The 19,508-nt window shown below is 43.0% G+C and overlaps 1 protein-coding gene across 1 annotated transcript in view; it reads left to right on the plus strand.

The window, feature by feature from the left end:
* Nucleotides 1-1,811: 1,811 nt before the first annotated feature.
* CWF19L2 (CWF19 like cell cycle control factor 2) overlaps nucleotides 1,812-19,508 on the plus strand; it is a 71,787-nt gene continuing 54,090 nt past the window's right edge. The window contains exons 1-5 of the mRNA XM_035327452.1: nucleotides 1,812-1,954; nucleotides 13,694-13,804; nucleotides 14,508-14,627; nucleotides 15,995-16,102; nucleotides 18,310-18,429. Coding sequence (XP_035183343.1) covers nucleotides 1,871-1,954; nucleotides 13,694-13,804; nucleotides 14,508-14,627; nucleotides 15,995-16,102; nucleotides 18,310-18,429 — 543 coding nt within the window. The 5' untranslated portion in view covers nucleotides 1,812-1,870. The remainder of the gene's footprint in view (nucleotides 1,955-13,693; nucleotides 13,805-14,507; nucleotides 14,628-15,994; nucleotides 16,103-18,309; nucleotides 18,430-19,508) is intronic.

A 19,508-nucleotide genomic window follows, 5' to 3' on the forward strand; every position in this document is an offset into this window, starting at 1 on the left:
CCAAGCACTGGGTAGCACGGAGTTCATGCAAGAGTCGGTCAGGTCATGGTTTCCCCTTGTTCAGTTCTTATGAATCCTGGTCCAGATAAGGGGACCAGGGCTGATACGAGGCTATTTTGGCCCAGCAGGAAGGCCAACATTCAGTCTGCAGTTCACTATTTCCACGCTCCATGCTCATGGTCCAGTGAGCCAAATAGCACAGGCCCTCCCTGAGCTACATGTGCCACCATGTGCTGTTTGCTGGGATCTTTCTCTGTTATAATGCTGTGTTGAGTTTACGTGGCAAGGTTGATTTAAAGAACAAAGTCAAAATTTCTTCTTAGTGACGAAATATTCTTTATAGACAGCGCTGGATGCACGGGGGATCCTTCCACCTAACGTGCATACCCAAAGTGACAAACTATCTCATATTTGTACAGCAGAACTACGAATATTCAATTAATGCCTATACATATTCATTACCTAAACTGCCTACTCACGCTTCTTATGCTAATTAGCTTATCAGTCCTTTGCACTTGCGCAGATTCTTCCAAGAATTGTGGGCAGGGGTCTTAAGGACATGGGCAGTGGTCTTTGGGAGGAAGGCCATATGTCTTCCTCATAGTATACTTTTCACCCTTTATCTAGAATGTAGTGATTTTGCAAGTTTGCAATGTCCTTATCAGTCTGAGCTAATTTGTGTCCTTTTTGTCCATCTGTTTCCTGCCCAAGAGGGGATGTCTGGCAAGTTTTTGTTACTTAGTTTTCACCTATTCCTCTCCTCTTGTCTCCTGATAGTGTATCTTACAGACTCAGACTACTTCTTCTTTGACTAACAGATAATATTGAGTAACTAATCTATCCTATTCTTAATACCTAGGTAATGATTCATCCTATTGCCTAGCTAGCTAATCATCCTTTTATATTTACTAATTGCTTGCTTGTTTCAAGGTTTTGGTAGCAGGTGGGCTGCAGGGGTGGCCTCTGTGAGTAGAGCCACATCAGATCAGAGCCAGCTCCAGACAGCTCCAAAAGGGACCCACTGAGCTGAGCCATGAGAGACACTGGTTGGGCCTCTGGGAGAGCAGGTTGAAGGAAGGGAAAATCTGCTGTGCTACAGCAGCTGGGAGAGAGGGGTGAGAGCTGAGAGAGAAGCAGCCCTGCAGCCCCCAAGGGCAGTGCAGCAGGAGCGCAGGAGGTGCTCCAGGCACGCAGCACAAGTTCCCCTGCGGCCCGTGGAGAGGCCCCTGGTGGAGCAGGCTGTCCCCCTGCAGCCCATGGGTCCCCCATGGAGCAGATCTCCACGCTGCACCCCTTGGAGGAGCCCACGCAGGAGCAGGTGGATGTGGCCTGGAGGAGGCTGCGGCCCATGGAGAGCCCCCGCAGGAGCAGGCCCCGGGCCGGAGCTGCAGCCCGTGGAGAGGAGCCCACGCAGGAGCAGGGGGTCTGGGGGGAGCTGCCGCCCGTGAGGGACCCGTGCTGGAGCAGTTTGCTCCTGGGGGATGGACCCCGTGGGACGGAGCCGTGTGGGAGCAGTTCCTGAAGAGCTGCAGCCTGTGGGCAGCCCCCGCAGGCTCAGTTGGGGAAGGACGGCATCCCGTGGGAGGGACCCCACGGGGAGTAGGGGCAGAGAGGGACCGAGAAGGAGCGGCGGAGAAGAGACCACCTGAACGTGCCACGCCTGAAGGCCAGCAGGGTTCAGGACCTGACTCCTGCAGGTCCCGTGCTCCCTCCCCCGCCGTGGGGCTCAGGCGCTGCGCTGCGAGCCCGGGTCTGACCCGTGCGAGGCGCTGCTCCGCTCCATCGCCGGGCGGGGCCCCGCGGTTGCCCGGTTCCCGTTCCGCCGCACAGTGCCCGCCTCCCGCCCGGCCCGACTCGGCGGGGGCCCGAAATGGCGTCGGGCTGGCAGAGCGAGGCGAGCCTGGCGGCGCTCAAGGAGCAACGGCGGCGGCAGCGGGAGGAGCTGCTGGCGGAGGTGGGCGGCCCGGCCCCGGGGGGAACATCCAGTCTCTCGGCCCCGGGCTGGGGGCGGGTGGAGGAGCCGCGGGGAGCCCGGGGGGAGCGGGGTACGGGCAGGGGCCGGCCGCCGAGTGGTTTCGGGAGGGTTGTGCTGGGTGGTGGGGCTGGGCCGGCCGTAAGGCGCCGCCGAGAGCCCGCCTCTGCGTGCTTTACGCCTTCCGCTCGGGTGTGCGTGTGGTTTCATGGGATCCTATGAGCCTTCTCTCTTCCGGGCTAACCTGCCAGGGCTCTCAGCCCTTCCTTCCCCTGAGATACCAGGCAGCAGCTCGGCCCATGCCGAGGGGCCGGGGCTGTGCCATGGCAGCCACGCTGCAGCCAGAGCTCGGGCAGAAGGAGCAGGACAAGAAGGCCTTGGGGGAGCAGGAGGGCTCCTGCTGGGCCTCCCAGCCGCAGCATCCCTCTCACGGCTGCTTTTCTGGAGTTGCCCTGACTTGGAGGCCTGACCTGATACCCGTGTGTTTTATTCAAAGTCTGCCTGCACAGTGTTTGGCTGCTGATCCTTGTTTTGTGACTTGTAGGCAGAGCAAGCGGTAAAATTGTAAATCACGCACTTGTACAAAAACGTGGCTCGTCATGAAGTCTAAGGAGATAACTACACAAGTTTAAGGGGATAACTGCACAGAAAGCTAAGTGTAAGAGGAGGGCAGGATGTGGGAGGAGTGTGAGGTGGTGATGACAGGCTTGGCAGAGAAGGAAGGCTGAAGTCAGCAGCAGACGAACCCGACCAGACAAAGGTGTTTCTGGAGCAGTGGCAAAATGGCCTGACTGGCCTTGTGCTGATGTCTTTCCCCACTTCTCAAAGCAGAAGGCGGGGGGGGGGGGGGGGGGTTTAGGTAGCGTGGGTGTCTCCCCGAGCTAGCAGGGAGCTGTTCCTAAGCAGCAGGGCTTCCCTTCTGTGACTGCACAGCTCTGGTACAATTCTGCCCTGTATGTTCCTCCCTTCTTACCAGCAGCTGGAGGGAATGGCCTTTCACTTAGTGATAAATCATATTTTCCTGCAGAAGTGTTTTTTTTTTTGTTATTAGTGTGTCTTTTGCACTTTCTGCTGTGTTTAAATCGCTGTGTAACAATGCTGTTAGGAGTGCTCCCTTGCCTGGTTCAAACTCTTGGATGTCCACAAAATATTCTTAAAGAAAGTGAAACTTAGGTAGGGTACCGTTATCCTGCTTTACCTCTTCTCATACAGCAAGCTGTTTGGGAACGTGCAGCTCTCTTTATAGAAACAGTTTAACACTGTCAGACATTGTTAGGGTAGTTAATCAATATCAAATAATAATTTTTCTCTCTTTTTCTTTGCTTCTACTTCCATCAGCAGTGTAACACGAATAGAAGTGTTCTTGTTCTGTGAGGGTGTTGTTTAAACACTTTTACATAACTTAGTCTTTCCAAATGTCCGTGGATGGCCGTTTACGTCTTCTAAATATCTCTCAAATACTGTTGACTCTGAGTAAGAGGTACAGCATTAAACATTTCCGTGATGTTTTTGTAGTAACTGGATTGTGATATTAAATATGCTGCAATCTGTGGAAAACTCATCCAATTTGTATTTAACCTGTCATCACTAAACTAACTCTAAATTCAGGAGACATAGTAAAGCTGAGAAAGGTTTGGTTGCAGTAGTGAAACACTGTGGCAGTGAAACTAAAGCTGCTCCTATGGAGAGAAGGCTGAAGCTGGTGATGAGGGCTCATACTCACACAGAGGTTGGGGGTAAGGGACAAAGGTGGCTTTGGCAGAGGCTGAGCTGGTCCTAGAAAGCACAACATTTTGGCTGTAAGGGCTGTGATTCTTGCTCTTGGGATATGTCTCAAGAGGTCATTGATGGTAATGTAGATGTAGCTTCATGGGTCCTAACTCTAAAAGTTGACATGTTTCTCTAGGTTTTAGATGCTGCTCATCAGCCTTGCTGAAGAATAATAGAAAATCTGATTTTGAGATTTTAAGGTTGGAACAAAATCTGAATTTATTTTCTTTTCTTACCAGTAAGTTGTGCTATATTACAAGATATGCTACGTCAAATTTCATTATTTTTTTCTTCAATTCAACAAAGAAACAGTATTGTATTATTCAGCTTGTTTTTAAAATGCCACAAATACATTTTACAGAATCACAGAATCATCTAGGTTGGAAGAGACCTCCAAGATCACCGAGTCCCACCTCTGACCTAACACTAACAAGTCCTCCACTAAACCATATCCCTAAGCTCTACATCTAAACGTCTTTTAAAGACCTCCAGGGATGGTGACTCCACCACTTCCCTGGGCAGCCCATTCCAATGCCTAACAACCCTTTCAGTAAAGAATTTCGTCCTAATATCCAACCTAAACCTCCTCCGGCGCAACTTAAGCCCATTCCCCCTCGTCCTGTCACCAGGCACGTGGGAGAATAGACCAACCCCCACCTCGCTACAGCCTCCTTTCAGGTATCTGTAGAGTGTGATAAGGTCACCCCTGAGCCGCTTTTTCTCCAGGCTGAACAGTCCCAGCTCCCTCAGCTGCTCCTCGTAGGACTTGTTCTCCAGACCCTTCACCAGCTTCGTAGCCCTTCTCTGAACTCGCTCGAGCACCTCCATGTCCTTCTTGTAGCGAGGGGCCCAAAACTGAACACAGTACTCGAGGTGCGGCCTCACCAGAGTCGAGTACAGGGGGACAATCACTTCCCTGGACCTGCTGGCCATGCTGTTTCTTATGCAAGCCAGGATGCTGTTGGCCTTCTTGGCCACCTGAGCACACTGCTGGCTCATATTCAGCTGACTGTCAGCCAATACTCCCAGGTCCTTCTCTGCCACGCAGCTTTCTAACCAAACATCTCCCAACCTGTAACTCTGTTTGGGGTTGTTGGGCCCCAGGTGCAGGACCCGGCACTTGGTCTTGTTGAACTTCATACCGTTGGCCTCGGCCCATCGGTCCAACCTATCCAGATCCTCCTGCAGAGCCTTCCTACCCCCGAGCAGATCGACACACGCACCTAACTTGGTGTCGTCTGCAAACTTGCTGAGGGTGCACTCGATCCCCTCATCCAGATCATCGATGAAGATGTTAAAGAGGACAGGTCCCAGTACCGAGCCCTGGGGGACTCCACTAGTGACCAACTGGATTTGACTCCATTCACCACAGCTCTTTGAGCCCGGCTACCCAGCCAGTTTTTAACCCAACGAAGTGTACGCCTGTCCAAGCCATGAATAGCCAGTTTCTTGAGGAGAATGTTGTGGAAAACTGTGTCAAAAGCCTTACTGAAATCAAGGTAGACCACATCCACAGCCTTTCCCTCATCCAGTAAGTGCGTCACTTTGTCATAGAAGGAGGTCAGATTCGTCAAGCAGGACCTGCCTTTCATAAACCCATGCTGACTGGGCCTGATCGCCTGCTTGCCCTGCAAGTGCTGCGTGATGACACTCAAGATAATCTGCTCCATGAGCTTCCCTGGCACTGATGTTAAACTAACAGGCCTATAGTTCCCTGGGTCTACCTTGCAGCCCTTCTTGTAGATGGGTGTCACATTTGCTAGCCGCCAGTCAACTGGGACCTCCCCCGATAGCCAGGACTGCTGATAAATGATGGATAGCAGCTTGGCCAGCTCTACCACCAGTTCTCACAGTACCCTCGGGTGGATCCCATCTGGCCCCATCGACTTGCGTACATCTAAGTGCTGTAGCAGGTCGCCAACCATTTCCTCGTGGATTGCGAGGGCCACATCCTGCTTCCCATTCCCTTCCACCAGCTCAGGGTACTGGGCGTCCAGAGAAAACTGGTCTTGCTGGTAAGACTGAGGCAAAGAAGGCGTTAAGCACCTCAGCCTTTTCCTCATCCCTTGTAACTAAGTTTTTTTATTTTTTGTTTTTTTTTGTTATCTTTAACGGCAGTAGCCAGATAGAGCTCCAGATGAGCTTTGGCCATCTTTTTTATTCCTAGGTGGAAATATTAAAAAAAAAAAAAAAAAAAAAAAGGGCCCCCAAATTTTTTTTTGCCGTGCTAAATACAACCAAATGCACAAATTCAACTTCTCTATTTCTGTACCACTTAAGGTATCAATCTTGTGTTCCAAATCATGACTTCAGTGGAGGAAATACTCTTGCCTTTTGTTAACAAAAAATACGCAACAAAGAATTGCAGAAAGATTTGATAGAATCATACACTCATTAAACCCTGAGAAGAAATGTCTCCTCATTTCCAACCTCAACCTCCCCTGGCACAACTTGAGGCCATTCCCTCTAGTCCTGTCACTTGTTACCTGTGAGAAGAAGCCGACCCCCAGCTCCTCACACCTTCCTTTCAGGTAGTTGTAGAGAGCAATAAGGTCTCTTCTGAGCCTCCTCTTCTTTAGGCTAAACAACCCGAGTGCCCTCAGCCGCTCCTCTTAGGACTTGTGCTCCAGAAGGATATTTCAGGATAGCATTGACTGATTGAATTTCATCTCTCCACTTCCTAAATGTAGGTGAGAGTAAGGCAACTCTAATTTTCTGTATACAACAATGCTCACAATTAATTTTTATCACTCAGAAGTAATAACTGGGAAAAATATTGATCTATAAAGGTGCTGTATAATTGCTCATTCAAAAGCTATTGAAGTGCTAGAGATTATTAGGAGCGAAGAACAAAGGAAATCATTACACATTACATCTAGCAATAGCCAATACTCAGTGGATTTAACTCTTTTTTTTTTTTTTTTGAACTTTCTTAATAAACTCCCTTTTGAATGATGCTAAAAGCAGTTTTTTCTTTTTTTTTTTCCTCCCCATTAGCAGGTATTAAAATCTTTTTCTTTTCACTGTCTGCTCAGAAAAGAAGCAAGCAGGAGAGAGACAAATTAACAGAACTCAGTGGTACTCTGCCTGAAGTTTTAGGCAGGAAAAATTGCAAATGACAAACCGGTGGTGTGGTTTTCCTTCTCTTATTGGGGAAGGTAAACAGTCCTCATTTGTAGAAAACAAAGTATTTCTGGTTTTATGAACTCCTAAACATGTTAATCCATCTATTAATGTGTACATAATTGATAATATTGGCAGGGGAGCACTGATTAATATTTTAAATGTGTTGCCTTTCTCTGCTTTACTTAGATTAATCTGATTATGCATGTTGCTGTAGGAGCAGAACAGAATTGGGAGGAAACTACTGCAGGACTTCATCTTGGTGTGCTTTGACCCTCTTGCTCGTGAAGGCAATAAAGAGAGGGACTTAGCTTGACAGACTTACTGCAGTATGTGTGGCTTAAAAAAAGGAGCAGGAGGCCAGGTGGAGGTTGGGAGTGCTGTGTGGCAGGGTGGTAGAATAGCAGTGACTTTTTAGCTTGTGGCTAATGTTCTCAGGGCGTTTATTTGGTGGTTGCAGTCTTGGAAGCTCCTGCTGTTTGTTTTGGGAAAGGTAATTGGGAAGCTGCATATGTCTTTGAGTATTCACGCCTAGTAATCTTAGAGGTTTATGGACATGAACATAAGCACTTCAGTTCTGTTTCTGAAAGATGAGATGTTCAACTGACTCATCTTAATTATAAAATATAACCAGTATTTGTAAATATAAATATTATAAATGTAATTACTCAGTTTGTGATTATAAAATACTGAAAAATTTTAGTCTGTCTTCTGTTCTATAGAGAACGTAGCTGGGGCAATGAGGAAGAGGAAACCTTTAACTCTGGTCACCAATACCATCCTTTTCTTGATAGCTAGGACAGTGAGGAGTCCAAGGGAACTCTACTGTATCTTCAGAAGCAATTCTGCCAAAATCACTGAGCTCACAAGGAGATGCTGGGATCAGCTCACCCTTTTCTATTTGCAAATGGCACATCCACAAATGTCAGGAGATTTAAATATATTACAATTTTTGAAGCAATTGTAGAAGTAGAATTGATTATTTTCTTTTATTCTTTTAATTTTAAAACAAGCTGACCAGAAGAAGTTGCTCTTGCTGACTTTTTTTTTTTTTTTTTTCCAATTACACTTTCCTGGTTTTGCTGGTTTTGATTTTGTCCTGCTTCTTATGAAAGTCAAACCAGCCCATTGACTGAGATTTCTCTTTTAAATTTTGGAAATGTATCTTTTATTTGTGTAGTCTGTCCTCCCAACTGCATTGCTCAAACCCCAGCAGCTGGTAATGTTTATGGATAATGATCAGTAATCAAATAATTAAGTGTTGACATGCAAATTGTTATCAAGCTGCAGAAATAGCATCTTGTTTTGATGAGTATGATGTGTTCATGACACTACTGTTTCAGTTTGTGAGTTTAGAAGGAGAAGATAATTTGACAGATGTTTGGGTAAGTGCAGGGATATGTACTTTTCCTAGATGCGAATACATATATTTTTTTTGTAAATACTGGCAGTAATTCAATTTGGAATTAGCCCCTGAATCTGAGCTACTCCGGGTATTTTTGTCTTTCAGCGTTTACAGCTCTGTGAATTGGACCTCGAGTCTTTCACTCATTGGTCTCTAAGGCTGATGTGATTTGGCCATTGCTTATGCAGAAATTGTCTTTTAATCATTAGGGATGGCTGAGAGATTGCAAGTTTCTCTTGGTAGCAATACAGAGGGATTAAAAAAAAGGCGTGTAAGTAAATGAGAACTCAGTATTTTAAACAAATAAGATGTTCATGAAACAAAATAAATGAAATGATTATTTGAAACAGGTTTATGGCACCAACAAGAAATGGTGTGTTTTAGTTTTACTCCTTTAGATTTCTGAAGAAATTTTGAGATATACAATCCAATATAATTAGGGAAGTGTTTGCTTTTGACTCAGAATTCTACATTTATTTTTATTTAACATTTTTTATTTATTTTCTTTGAAAATACAGCCTAAAATAAATAATAAAAAAGTAGCAATATCACAGAACGGTCTTTGACCTCCAGATGAGCTGTGAAATCAGCATGTTCTCCTGAGGTACGGTTAGGTATTTCCTCAGAAAAGCTGCTGGGTTGTTCCGATGACTAGGATTTGCAGAGGTGCTGGAATGCTAGGGCCACATCCAAAACTTCAGTTTCTAACAGAAAATTAAAGGAGCTTCTTGTAAGGTGGAAATTAGTAGGAGAGCATCTCACTGTTCCAGGTTATAAAGGTATTATTTGTTGGAAGCTGCTTCTGTGCAATAACACTGAGCTCCCCTTCCTTGCTCTTGCCCTCTGAGTCCATGATGGAGCGCTACATCCCCGACACTCTTCCAAAGGGAATTAGCACATCAGTGGTACATTTTTTTGAATAAAATTAGAAGAGTAACAACAGTGAGAAAGGAATACTGCCTTTTCACAGAAGGCTTTCAGACTTATAAACCACCTCAGTAAGCATTTTTGCAAGCAGTGCCTCTGGTTGAATAGTAAAGTCATTCAGAGCCCTGCTGCTGCCTTCACTGTTAGGCTCTGCAAGTCCTTCATTTTGGGTGCTCTTGGCTGTGAGTTCTCTAGCCTCTTCTTTAAACTCTGTTCTGTAATGATTACCGATCACAATAACCTTATGTGTTTTAAATCTTATCAGTGATCTGTCTTGTGCACCCTTTGGCAGGTGGAGATGGCAGAGAGCAGTGATGTTTCCACCTGGAGCAGGTGGAGGTTACCAGCAGCAGCCTGGCACAGCTCTGCTTTGGCAGCTTGGGGTGGAAGCTAAGCCCTTTTGCATGTCCTCCTTGCTAAAGCTTCACAGGTGTAAGTATAATCAGAATATTTAGAGTAGGAAAAGCAGTAAGCGTTCATGAAAATTGGTGTGTTCAGGTGGAGAACTGGTGCAGGAGCATCAGGATGGTAGGAAGGACTCCCTGGAGATGTGCACTCGCGTAACCAGGCCCTTCCAGCCCTGAGCTTTGCAGCGGGGCAAGTTGGGAGAGCAACACCGGCCACAGCAACCTTTCTGATAACTTAATATCAGAAGTGGCAAATGGGTGGGACCAATTGTATGGTAGGACAGGAGATAGATCTGAAATCAGGAATTGAAGTTCAGTGTTCAGATTTTGAGTGCCTCATTTTGATGCCTTAAGGACTGGGCTAGGTGTTTTCTCTTTTGAACTTGTCTCACAGAAAGCTGTTGCCAAAAGGAGTTTTTCCACACTCCTTCCTCCCATGACCCAAAGTGCACACCTTTTTTCTTCTTCCTTGCATGGAAACTGGTAGCCTTCAAGACCTTGCCCGAGGGCCAGCTTGGAAGCTTGATGTGCCCGAAGCTGTACCCTGCTCTTGGTGGGATGCATTTTCTGTCGGGGTAGTTCCTGAAGTGGCTTCCCCCTGAGGCCAGAGTACAGCAAAAGGCAGGGAAATGGAAGAAAAATAGTGGGAACTTTGGGATGGGAGCGTGGAGGGAGGTGTGGGAGTGGAGCCATGGCAGCTGGCCGTGAGAGCAGCTTGGTTTCTTTGTTGCTTGTCTCTGTCATGCTGTACTGATCTGGTGGTGTGCTGCGGAACTTCTGATTGTTACTTGGAGGAAAAGTGATTTTTTTCCTTCTTTTGAATGAAGAAGTTACCTGTTGTGTGGTGGTGTTTGTCATCTTACCCTGAAATGCTGGAGGTTGGCCACACTGAAAGATGGGAAACTGCATGTTCTCTGTCATGGTGTGGAGAGCTTTCAGTGGCCTTGGTGAGAGCTGAAATGGTAAACAGAGTCGGGAAAGGGTGTTGGTGGTCAGGGTTTTGGTGTGCTGTGGGAGTGAGCCCTAGGTGAGGCATACCCACTTCTAGATGTCCTTGAGGTACCGTCCTGTGGCAACACCTAATTATTGGGTGACCTACAGACTGGCAGTGCGTTTGATCCTTTCTGCTGCTTCCTGGAGTGACGTGCTGTAATTTTGCAGCTTTTGGTGTTTTGTCTCCAGTGCGTTACAGGCTGTTAGGAACGAGCTTTTTACTTCACACAGCAATTACTGTGGTTAGCAGCCCTGCAGGCCGGGACTCATGACCTGCCTCAGCTCTGTAATGAAAACTAGAAAGCAATTTCCCTGAACTTGATTTCCTTCCTCTCTCAGATGGGACTGTGAAATCCAAGATCCTTTGGCCTGCATGTGGTAAAGGCTGCAAAGAATTTGCTGTGCTGCCTTGGCAGGCAGCATTAACCTAGTGCTCTATGATTGCTTATATGACACCAACAGACCTCGCAGAGAGCTTTGCCAGCATTAGACTTCACCTCGTGCCTGCTGCAAATGGGACCAAGCAACTTTATTAGGGTACCGCAGAAGTATGTAATGAAGTATGATGCTGGCCCTTCTTTATAGCTAGTTGCTTTTAGCGGTCCTCTGCGTTTGGTGCGCTCTGCCACTTGCAGAATTAATACGTTACTTGGCAGTGGAGTTATTTCAAAACTGAGACATCCTCTATTTATGGAGAATTATAAAATGGTTTGGGTTGGAAGGGGCCTTAAAGATCATCTAGTTCCAGCCCCCAGAAGGAAGCTTAGAAATGTTGTTGTGGTGGCAACTTAAAATGTACCAAATGTTAAGTGCTTGTCTATAAAGGTGAAAGGATAAATTGTATTAATGAACTTTCATTTGAAAAAAAGGCTTGAACTTCCTTGGGTTGAGAGCTGTGAAACTATTAGTTGGCTTTCATAGCATAGAATAAGGCTGGCAGTGGCCTTAATTGCAAAATGTAGAAAAGGAAGAAAAAATGGATGCTAGTAAGCCCTGCGTGATTGATTATAAAAGGCAAGTGGAATAGGAAGGACGTTTGGAGCTAATAAAGTAATGCAGACAAATCCCCTCCTCCTCCCTGGTGACACTTTAAATAATTAGGGGTGTGCTGTGAGGGGAAAACATTCACCAGCTATAAAAATAAATATTGTAATTTGATGGTAGAGGGAGATAAATAGTTTTTAGAGATTGGAAGGATCAGAGGTTGTTGCTTCTGGCTTTCTAGCTGGGTGTTAAATTGATAATTCAGGTGAAAAGGTAACTTCTGGAGCCTTTCTAAATGGCTAGGCATATTTGCCTTTTATTTTGAGTATGGATATTTTAACGAATCTTCTATGGTATCTCGGTGTAAGAAGAACCAACTTTAGGCTGCTGCTTTTGTGCCTCCCTCTTTTTAGCAGTCCGGTGGTATTGCCACTACAGACTCATGTCGCACAAGCCTGTTCCAGCCAGAATTCGGGAGACAGCAGTCTGCAGCTTAATGCTGATCTCAAGTCGTTCTGTGTCCTGAATATGGATTTGTGTACTTCAGCCAAAGCTGTGATCAGCCACTTTTATTAGGATCACGTATCTCCTTTGCATAAATACTGCCCGTTTTTTTTTTTTTATTTATTTTTTTATTTTTTTTTATTTTTTATTTGTAGATCTCATCAAAAGGGTAAAAGTTTCCTTTGTACCTTATTTGTAACGTTAGCTTCATTTAACTCAAGGTGTATTTGAACATTTTGCAACATGAGGGAAAGAGTAATTTCATTTAAAATATGCTTTTTATTACAGAGGAGGGTAAGAGTCTGAAACACAGGAAAAAAACAACAGCAAATGTGAAGAAGTAATGGAAAATAAATGAGAGCGCTAATTGAAAGGGACCCCCTCTCCAGCTCCAAATTAAAACGAAAACATCTGAAATGTGAAGGAGAGATGGGCTTGGGAGGGTGCCAGGGGAGGAAATACAGGAAGGAGAATAGTGAATGATGCTCAGGAGGAAGACTTGAAGAGGAAACAGAAAAGGGTCTAGAGAATGATTTTATGCTTTGATACTTTTGTAATGTGTGAAAGGACACAGTCGCTTCCCACTATGTAACGTTGTCACCCTTGTGTGCAGTCTCCTGGCTTACCATTGCAAAGGCTGTCTGGTAAAACTTGGTGACTCAGGAAGAAAACCAAACTCCACTTTCAGCTTTTGCTTTGACTTTAGTAAAACTTGCATGGTTTATCTCAAGCAGTTGAAAACACTGCAGAAGTACAGTTGTAATAATATAATTTTTTTCCTGCTTAATCAAGTGTGATGATTGCATTTTGGGATAAACAGTTTTCATAATGGCAAATTATGTTTGAGGGAACTTGTTTGTGAAAACCAGGCTTCTGCTGAATGCAGTAGAGGAAACTTCAGTGGCTGGAAGGGTCCTTATTTCATCCATATAGTTTATAGGAATCCTTTTCAGGAGTTGAAGCTACAGTGATTACTAATTTTTCAGAAGCAGTAGTAAAATATTCCTGTTTTTCTCTCCATAACCAGAAGGGGTAGAACATCTGGCAGCCTAGAGTGCCAATACTTTGCTTCTTGAGAGCCTGCACTTCTGCAGTCCCAATTTTGCACCTGGCTGAGATATTTCTAAGGTTGAATGTGCACAAAGATAGGCTTGCTAGTGGTTACTCTTAAAATTAATAGAGAGTGAGCTGTGCTTGGCAGTGGTGTAATTGCCCAGGTAGTTTTTTGAAGTAGAAAGTCAGAAGGTAAGTCCACTGTATCGTATACATATTGTATGCAGTTCACGAAGGCTGTAAGAACAGAAGATTTCGCTGAATTAAGAACGGAAGTTGAATGTTGTTGTCTCACATACTGAGCGTGATAGAAGGAGATCAGTGCTGGAGGAGCTGCGAAGCTGTAGCTTGAGGAAGGAGCGTGCATAATATGTTAAATGAGAAACTCAGCTAAAACATAATCCTAAAGTATTTTTATTGCTGTCCTCTGAAAGGAGAAATTCTCAAGTACGGTCCTTAAAACTGTGTGTGATTGTGTCAGCGTGGCTTACAAAGGTGTCTGTACTTAATGCTACTGAACTCCATTTGGTTATCTTTCTTCTCTATTTGTCTTAGGCCAAAATTAATTATGAGAAGGAGGAGAGGCGCAAGCTGAAAAAACATCTGCGAGGTGAAGATACGTGGATGCTTCCTGATGTGAATGAACGGGTGGAACAACTGGAAAAGGTGATGCAACTGTACATCATTGAATTGTGTTGTTAGCTTTGCAACATGTCCACATGAACAGGAAGCTTTGAGGGCTTAAAGGTGATAAGAGAAAACCTCCCAGCTTCTGAATTCCTTATGCTTCAAAATTAGCTTATTTTAAGTGGAAATTTACTCAGAGGAAAAAAGTCTAGTTGTTCAGTTCCAGCTTTAATTTCTACCACATGCAAATGAGCAAGCAGTACCAGCCGAGAATAGGGAAGAATTCTGGAGGACTCAAGGCTTGGTAGTAAGCCCATGTGTGGTAATTCACAGCAGAAGCTGTAATGGAATCATCTGGGTATCACATCCTTAAGTATTAGTTTAGAAACTTGTACAGGTACTTCAACAAAGGGCACACGCATTGTTGAAGTCATTCCTGAGGAAATAGATTTGACTGAAACAAACATAATGTAGATGATCTTGTATGTGGAATTGTAGTGCCTTAGTTCCAGTGAAAAAGGTACTGCTGGGGGGAGAGTTGGTTATGGATGTGAGGCGTAGCATATTCCCCCCCGCTCCCTTCCACCCCAAGGTGAAGAGAGAGGGTAGTAGAAATAAAATGTAGCCATGACCAGCAGTGTTTTACCTTTCTCAGGGTGGTTTGGTAAGTAAGTTGTGATTGTTTCTCTTGTGTGTGGGCGATTTGGTTTACTGAATCTCATTTACAAACGTTTACTTGTAGGAACATTCTGTGCAGAAAAAAAAGAAAAAGGATAAGCATTCAAAAAAATCTAAGAAAGAAAAGAAGAAAAGTAAAAAACAAAAATCTGAAAAGAAGGATGACTTCAGTGATAGCTCTTCAGTAAGTAACAAACTTTAAAGTGCTTCAAATGATACTTTAAAAACCTGCACCTTTTTATTCTCCATGGGTATAGATGGTTAAAAATACTAAGGCTGACTCTGTTCGGAAAAACTGTGGCAAAGTTTCTCTCTTTAATATCCCAAATATTTAATCAATTCAGAAGATGCTGTGAGTGCCTCTGAACTTCAAAATGTTCAATTCGCTTATTAGGAAATAATGGATTTACAGTTTTTCAGCAGAGAAAATGTGGGGAAAAGTATCTTGATTTTTGGGGACTTTAGGTTAGAGTGGAAAAATTCATAATTCTCTGCAGTCAGTGGTACGTGATAGAACAATGCGTCTAAAATTGCACGTTTGACTTTGATTTGAAGCATGAATTACTGCTGCCTTTTTCCATGGATGTTCAGCTGGGAGTTGTACACTTGTCCAAAGGAAGGCTCAGGCTTGTGCATTTGCATCTGTAGACGGTACAGATTTTGCATCTGGCAAAACAGTACAGAGACTGCATTACCAATCAGGGTGCTGCTTTCTGGCCACGTTGTGTAAAACGTCCTTACCAGTGTTTTGGTGCAAGTCCAGTAGCAGTGTAATTGTTCTTTTCAGAGAACCTGCTTTACTAAGTGAATGAATGTGCAGTATGAGGAGATTTATTTTCCAGGGACAGACAATCAGAATTCAACTATGCTTTAAGTATGGGAAGTAAGCTGCAAATGTCCCGCATTTACAGTGGGAGTCATCAAAACTCAGATCGCATCAGTGAGTCCCAGGATACAGCACTGTCCTGGTTCCTTTGATCCAGAGCCTCTTATTCTGATAACAGGTTCATATAAATAGCAAAGAAATTCTATTCAATGGAGTGCTCTTTGCTTCAAGTGTGAAATCGCAGTGCATGGTTTGCAAGTGTAGGAGGTCAGGTAGGAAAATGAGAGAAGATAGCATGTAAAGAGCTTTAAATTACTGGTTTAGATTTACCTGTGTTACTGGTTTACTTTTTTATAATAAAACATATTAATGAACATAGACTTTTTAAATTTTGCTTTCATAATGCCATGACAATATTTGTTACTGGGTTTGTTTTGATGGTTTTAGCTTTAGATTATGCTGCTAGTTAACTGCTGGTCTGAACTAGTGTTACAAACTGTGATGTGCTCATGAAGTCTAGCAGTATGTTTTGATCGTAAAGGAACAATTTCCTTGTGGGGCAATTAAAACTAATTTTTATTATCAATATTTTAAAATAATAAACTATTACATTAGTAATGCTTAGCAATCAGCATCAAGTTTGGCTAGTTATATACTTGATAAGTATTATAAATTTTATCAATGTATCTTAAGATACTCTTCTTCATATTAAATTCTGTATTTAGGATTCTTCAGTTGAATGGGTTGAGTCAAATGTGTCACAGTCAGATAACACAGAAAAGGCTTGGAAGGTCAACAAGGAATCAGATGCTGTGAAAGGACCCTCCTTGCAGGTGAGCCATCGATAACTATTCCAGAAATAGATTCAGCATGATCAAATGTGAAATGTGCTTAGGTTTCTTGACAGTTCTTTTGCAATGTATTGAACAAAAACTATTTGATAGACAGATGTTTGTGTTTACCTGGGTAAATGTTACATTTCATTCAATGGAAGGCTTCTCTATTTAATTGTTAGGTAGTATTTAACAAGGTACTACACTTGCAGTTGTCTAGTACCAGTTCCTTTCATCCTGTTATCAAGCTCTATGAACGCAGCCTGATTTTCTCAAAAAAGTCAACTTAAAGATATTGACTAGAGATGCAACTTTTTCTGCATAATTTAGGTCTCTGTTCTACAGTTGAATGAATTCTTGCTTCTACAGTAACTACAGTGGTACAGATATAAGGAAGGGAGATGCAGAACTTTTTACCACCAATAATAATGGAATCAAGGCCTCTTGATTTCCCTAGGTGCATTCTGTGCCCAGTAAGCACCATTTATTCTCGTTAACAAAGTTGTACTGTTTTGATCTTAGCTGCATAAATGTAGTGTTGTGATGCTTTAATTTCTGTGAAAATTATGATTTTGTGTTTAGTGACTAATTCTATTCTTGTTTCTCATTCTGCAGTTGTGTATGTTGTTAAGAGAAATAAAAAGTCTCTCTGAATCATTTTTTAAAAAATGATGTAATAACAAAATATAAATCCTTACGTATGTCATGATAATTTATGCTGTAAAGCAACTATTTTTGCAAAGCATTTCTCATGTAAAGTGACTTGCCCTGTACATTCTGGGCATATCTACTTTTGAGTGAGGAGTGAATTTCCATGTCATTTCTACCTTTTGTGTTTTGGATCACTTCATAGAACAGTTTTGGAGCATGTAAACCCATTTCATACACATAGAAGCATTTGGAGTCAGGCTCTGCTCAGTGGTGCTCGGTGCCAGGACAGGAGGACATGGGCACAGCCGGGCACCCAGGAGGCTCCCTCTGAGCACCAGGCAGCACTTCTGTGCTGGGCGGGTGACGGAGCCCTGGCACAGGCTGCCCAGAGAGGCTGTGGGGTCTCCTCCTTGGGGATCTCCAAAAGCCGCCTGGACGTGGTCCTGGGCAGCCTGCTCCGGGTGTCCCTGCTTGGGCAGGGGTGGGACCCCATGACCTTCAGATGTCCCTTGCAGATCTGTGTCTGTTGATCCACATAGTTTAGTAATGCAGGTGTAGAAACTATTGAATCACTTGAAGATAGATTATTTTTTAGTTCCCTCTCTTTCTTAGAGGAGATCTGAGAAGTGGAATGTTACGTTTCACCTTCAAAACTCTGTGTTCTGTGGTCTAACATCATTTCTGAGCAATGGAGAAGTAGTACCATACAGCATCTGTTCAGATTGACAACTCAGACTTGAACTTTAATGAAGAGGCATGAAGAAGCATCTGCAAGGACATGTTTCAAAATAGGTGTAGACTTGTCATTTAAGTTCTATAGTATACGTAGAAGTGTTCCAAATCCTTGTTTTTGCATAGTAGTTGTTAATAATGTGTATGTCACTGCTTTCTTTGGAGGCTTGTGTGTATAAACAAGTGTTTGAATAGGTGGTTTATATGCTGCTGTTCTGTAGACAGTAGTCCTTATTTTTAAAATGCCCTCAATCTCATTTAGGTTTTGTAAATGCATCTAACTGCTATTGTGGGTACAATTCACAGAATTTAGATGAACACCTGTTTAATTTGAGGGTGCTGTTAGGTGCCCAGATATCCCAGGTATGAACTATGCTCACTGACAGATGGCAAGCTTTGTATATGCTTGAAGAGATGTAGGAGTTCATGAAGACAAAAGCAGCCAAGTTGAATTCTATAATGATGGAAAAGGAACTGGTCTAGATGTACAGAGTTCATTTAAGCTAAAAATAAACTGTCTATATGGTTTTCATATTACTAGTGTCATAAATACATTGGGAAGAGTTATTTCAAATTACAGAAAGATATGAAATCATGCTTGAATACATGAATATTAAAAGACTGAAGTTGTTAAAATCACATTTGCTTTTCATCAAAATATTTCATGTGTATTAGTAAAACCTACGTTGTTTACTGTCAGTAGCTTTTGACATCAGTTGCACTGGTTGGATTTTTTTTTTGGAAGTACAAACACTGATTCTTTGTGTATTAGGTTGAATTAATTTTACTTTACTACTACTTATTACTTTTTTTTTTTTTTTAAGAGAGAAGAATGGATGAATTTAGACTTTGTGTCTTTGAAAACTGTGCCACTAGCATCTTGCAAAAGTGAAAGAGAGAAAGAAAAAATACTGAAACGACAGAAAGCTCAAGAAATTGAACAGGTAGGAGGAATTAATATACCAATATTTGCTACATTTTTACTACATTATTAATAATAGAATGGTTCACATACATAGGTTTCTATGTTATTAAATTATTTAAATTAATGCCTGATATTCTGTATGATAATGATTCTATTAAGTTGATCAGATATTTGTTCTGTTTGGGATGGGAAGGATTCATACAGCAGGGTTATCTTGTGAAGAAAAGTCCTTAGTTGCCTTATGGGTAAGAAGGAAGCCAGCTTAGTAAGTACTAAGTTCTGTAATGTTTGAAGTGCTTCTGAGATGTTTTGTTTAGTTACAGACTGTTGGTCTGTTCTTCTTCCCCATGTTGTGTGTGAAAGGTGCACTGTTGTTTGGTCTGTTAAAAGCTCACCTAAGTTTCTGTGTAAAAGTATAAGGTGCTGAGGCTGTTTTTTCATGAAGAAATAATTCAGAACAGTTGCTGTGCCTTTCATGCAGTAGTTGGACTCTGAACCTCCTGTGTGTAGATGCACAGTTCGGGAAAGCATTGCAGTTATTAAATTAGTTCTATTTACATACAGTTGTTAGCTGCTTCATTTGTTCATTCAGCTCTATAAATGCAGTGTGGTCTGTTCTGAAAACAGTGGCTGATCACAGCTTTTTGTTACTCTTAGGTTTTCTAACAGTATCATTAACAGAACTAGACTGACCTGGAGTACTGTTCTTGTGTGCCATGGCACTGTAGTTATTGTATTTTGAGCAGGGATTAATCTTTTTATTTTTCTTAGGGTAATATTCTGCAGAACATTTTTTCTGACCTATTGAAGGACCATTACCAGAATGTCAGCACGTGTTATATGGTTAATGACAGTTTATATGTACTTTTGATCCTAGAAGAATATGATTTTTATAGCCTCTCCCACCAAACTACTTGCTTTCCATGCAGGTTTATACTTCTGTGTTTTTTACAATGCATGTCCTTTATTTGATCCCCAAAGCAATATGTACAGCAGGTGTATATAGCATGCTGGTGGTGGTGATGAGTTGAAAATACAACATAGACAAATTTAATATTTTATTGGTGCACGAATTGCCTATTCAGACTTTTCTCCAGT

The sequence above is a fragment of the Oxyura jamaicensis genome, chromosome 1 (assembly GCF_011077185.1).
Source record: "Oxyura jamaicensis isolate SHBP4307 breed ruddy duck chromosome 1, BPBGC_Ojam_1.0, whole genome shotgun sequence".
NCBI classification, from domain to species: Eukaryota; Metazoa; Chordata; class Aves; order Anseriformes; family Anatidae; genus Oxyura; species Oxyura jamaicensis.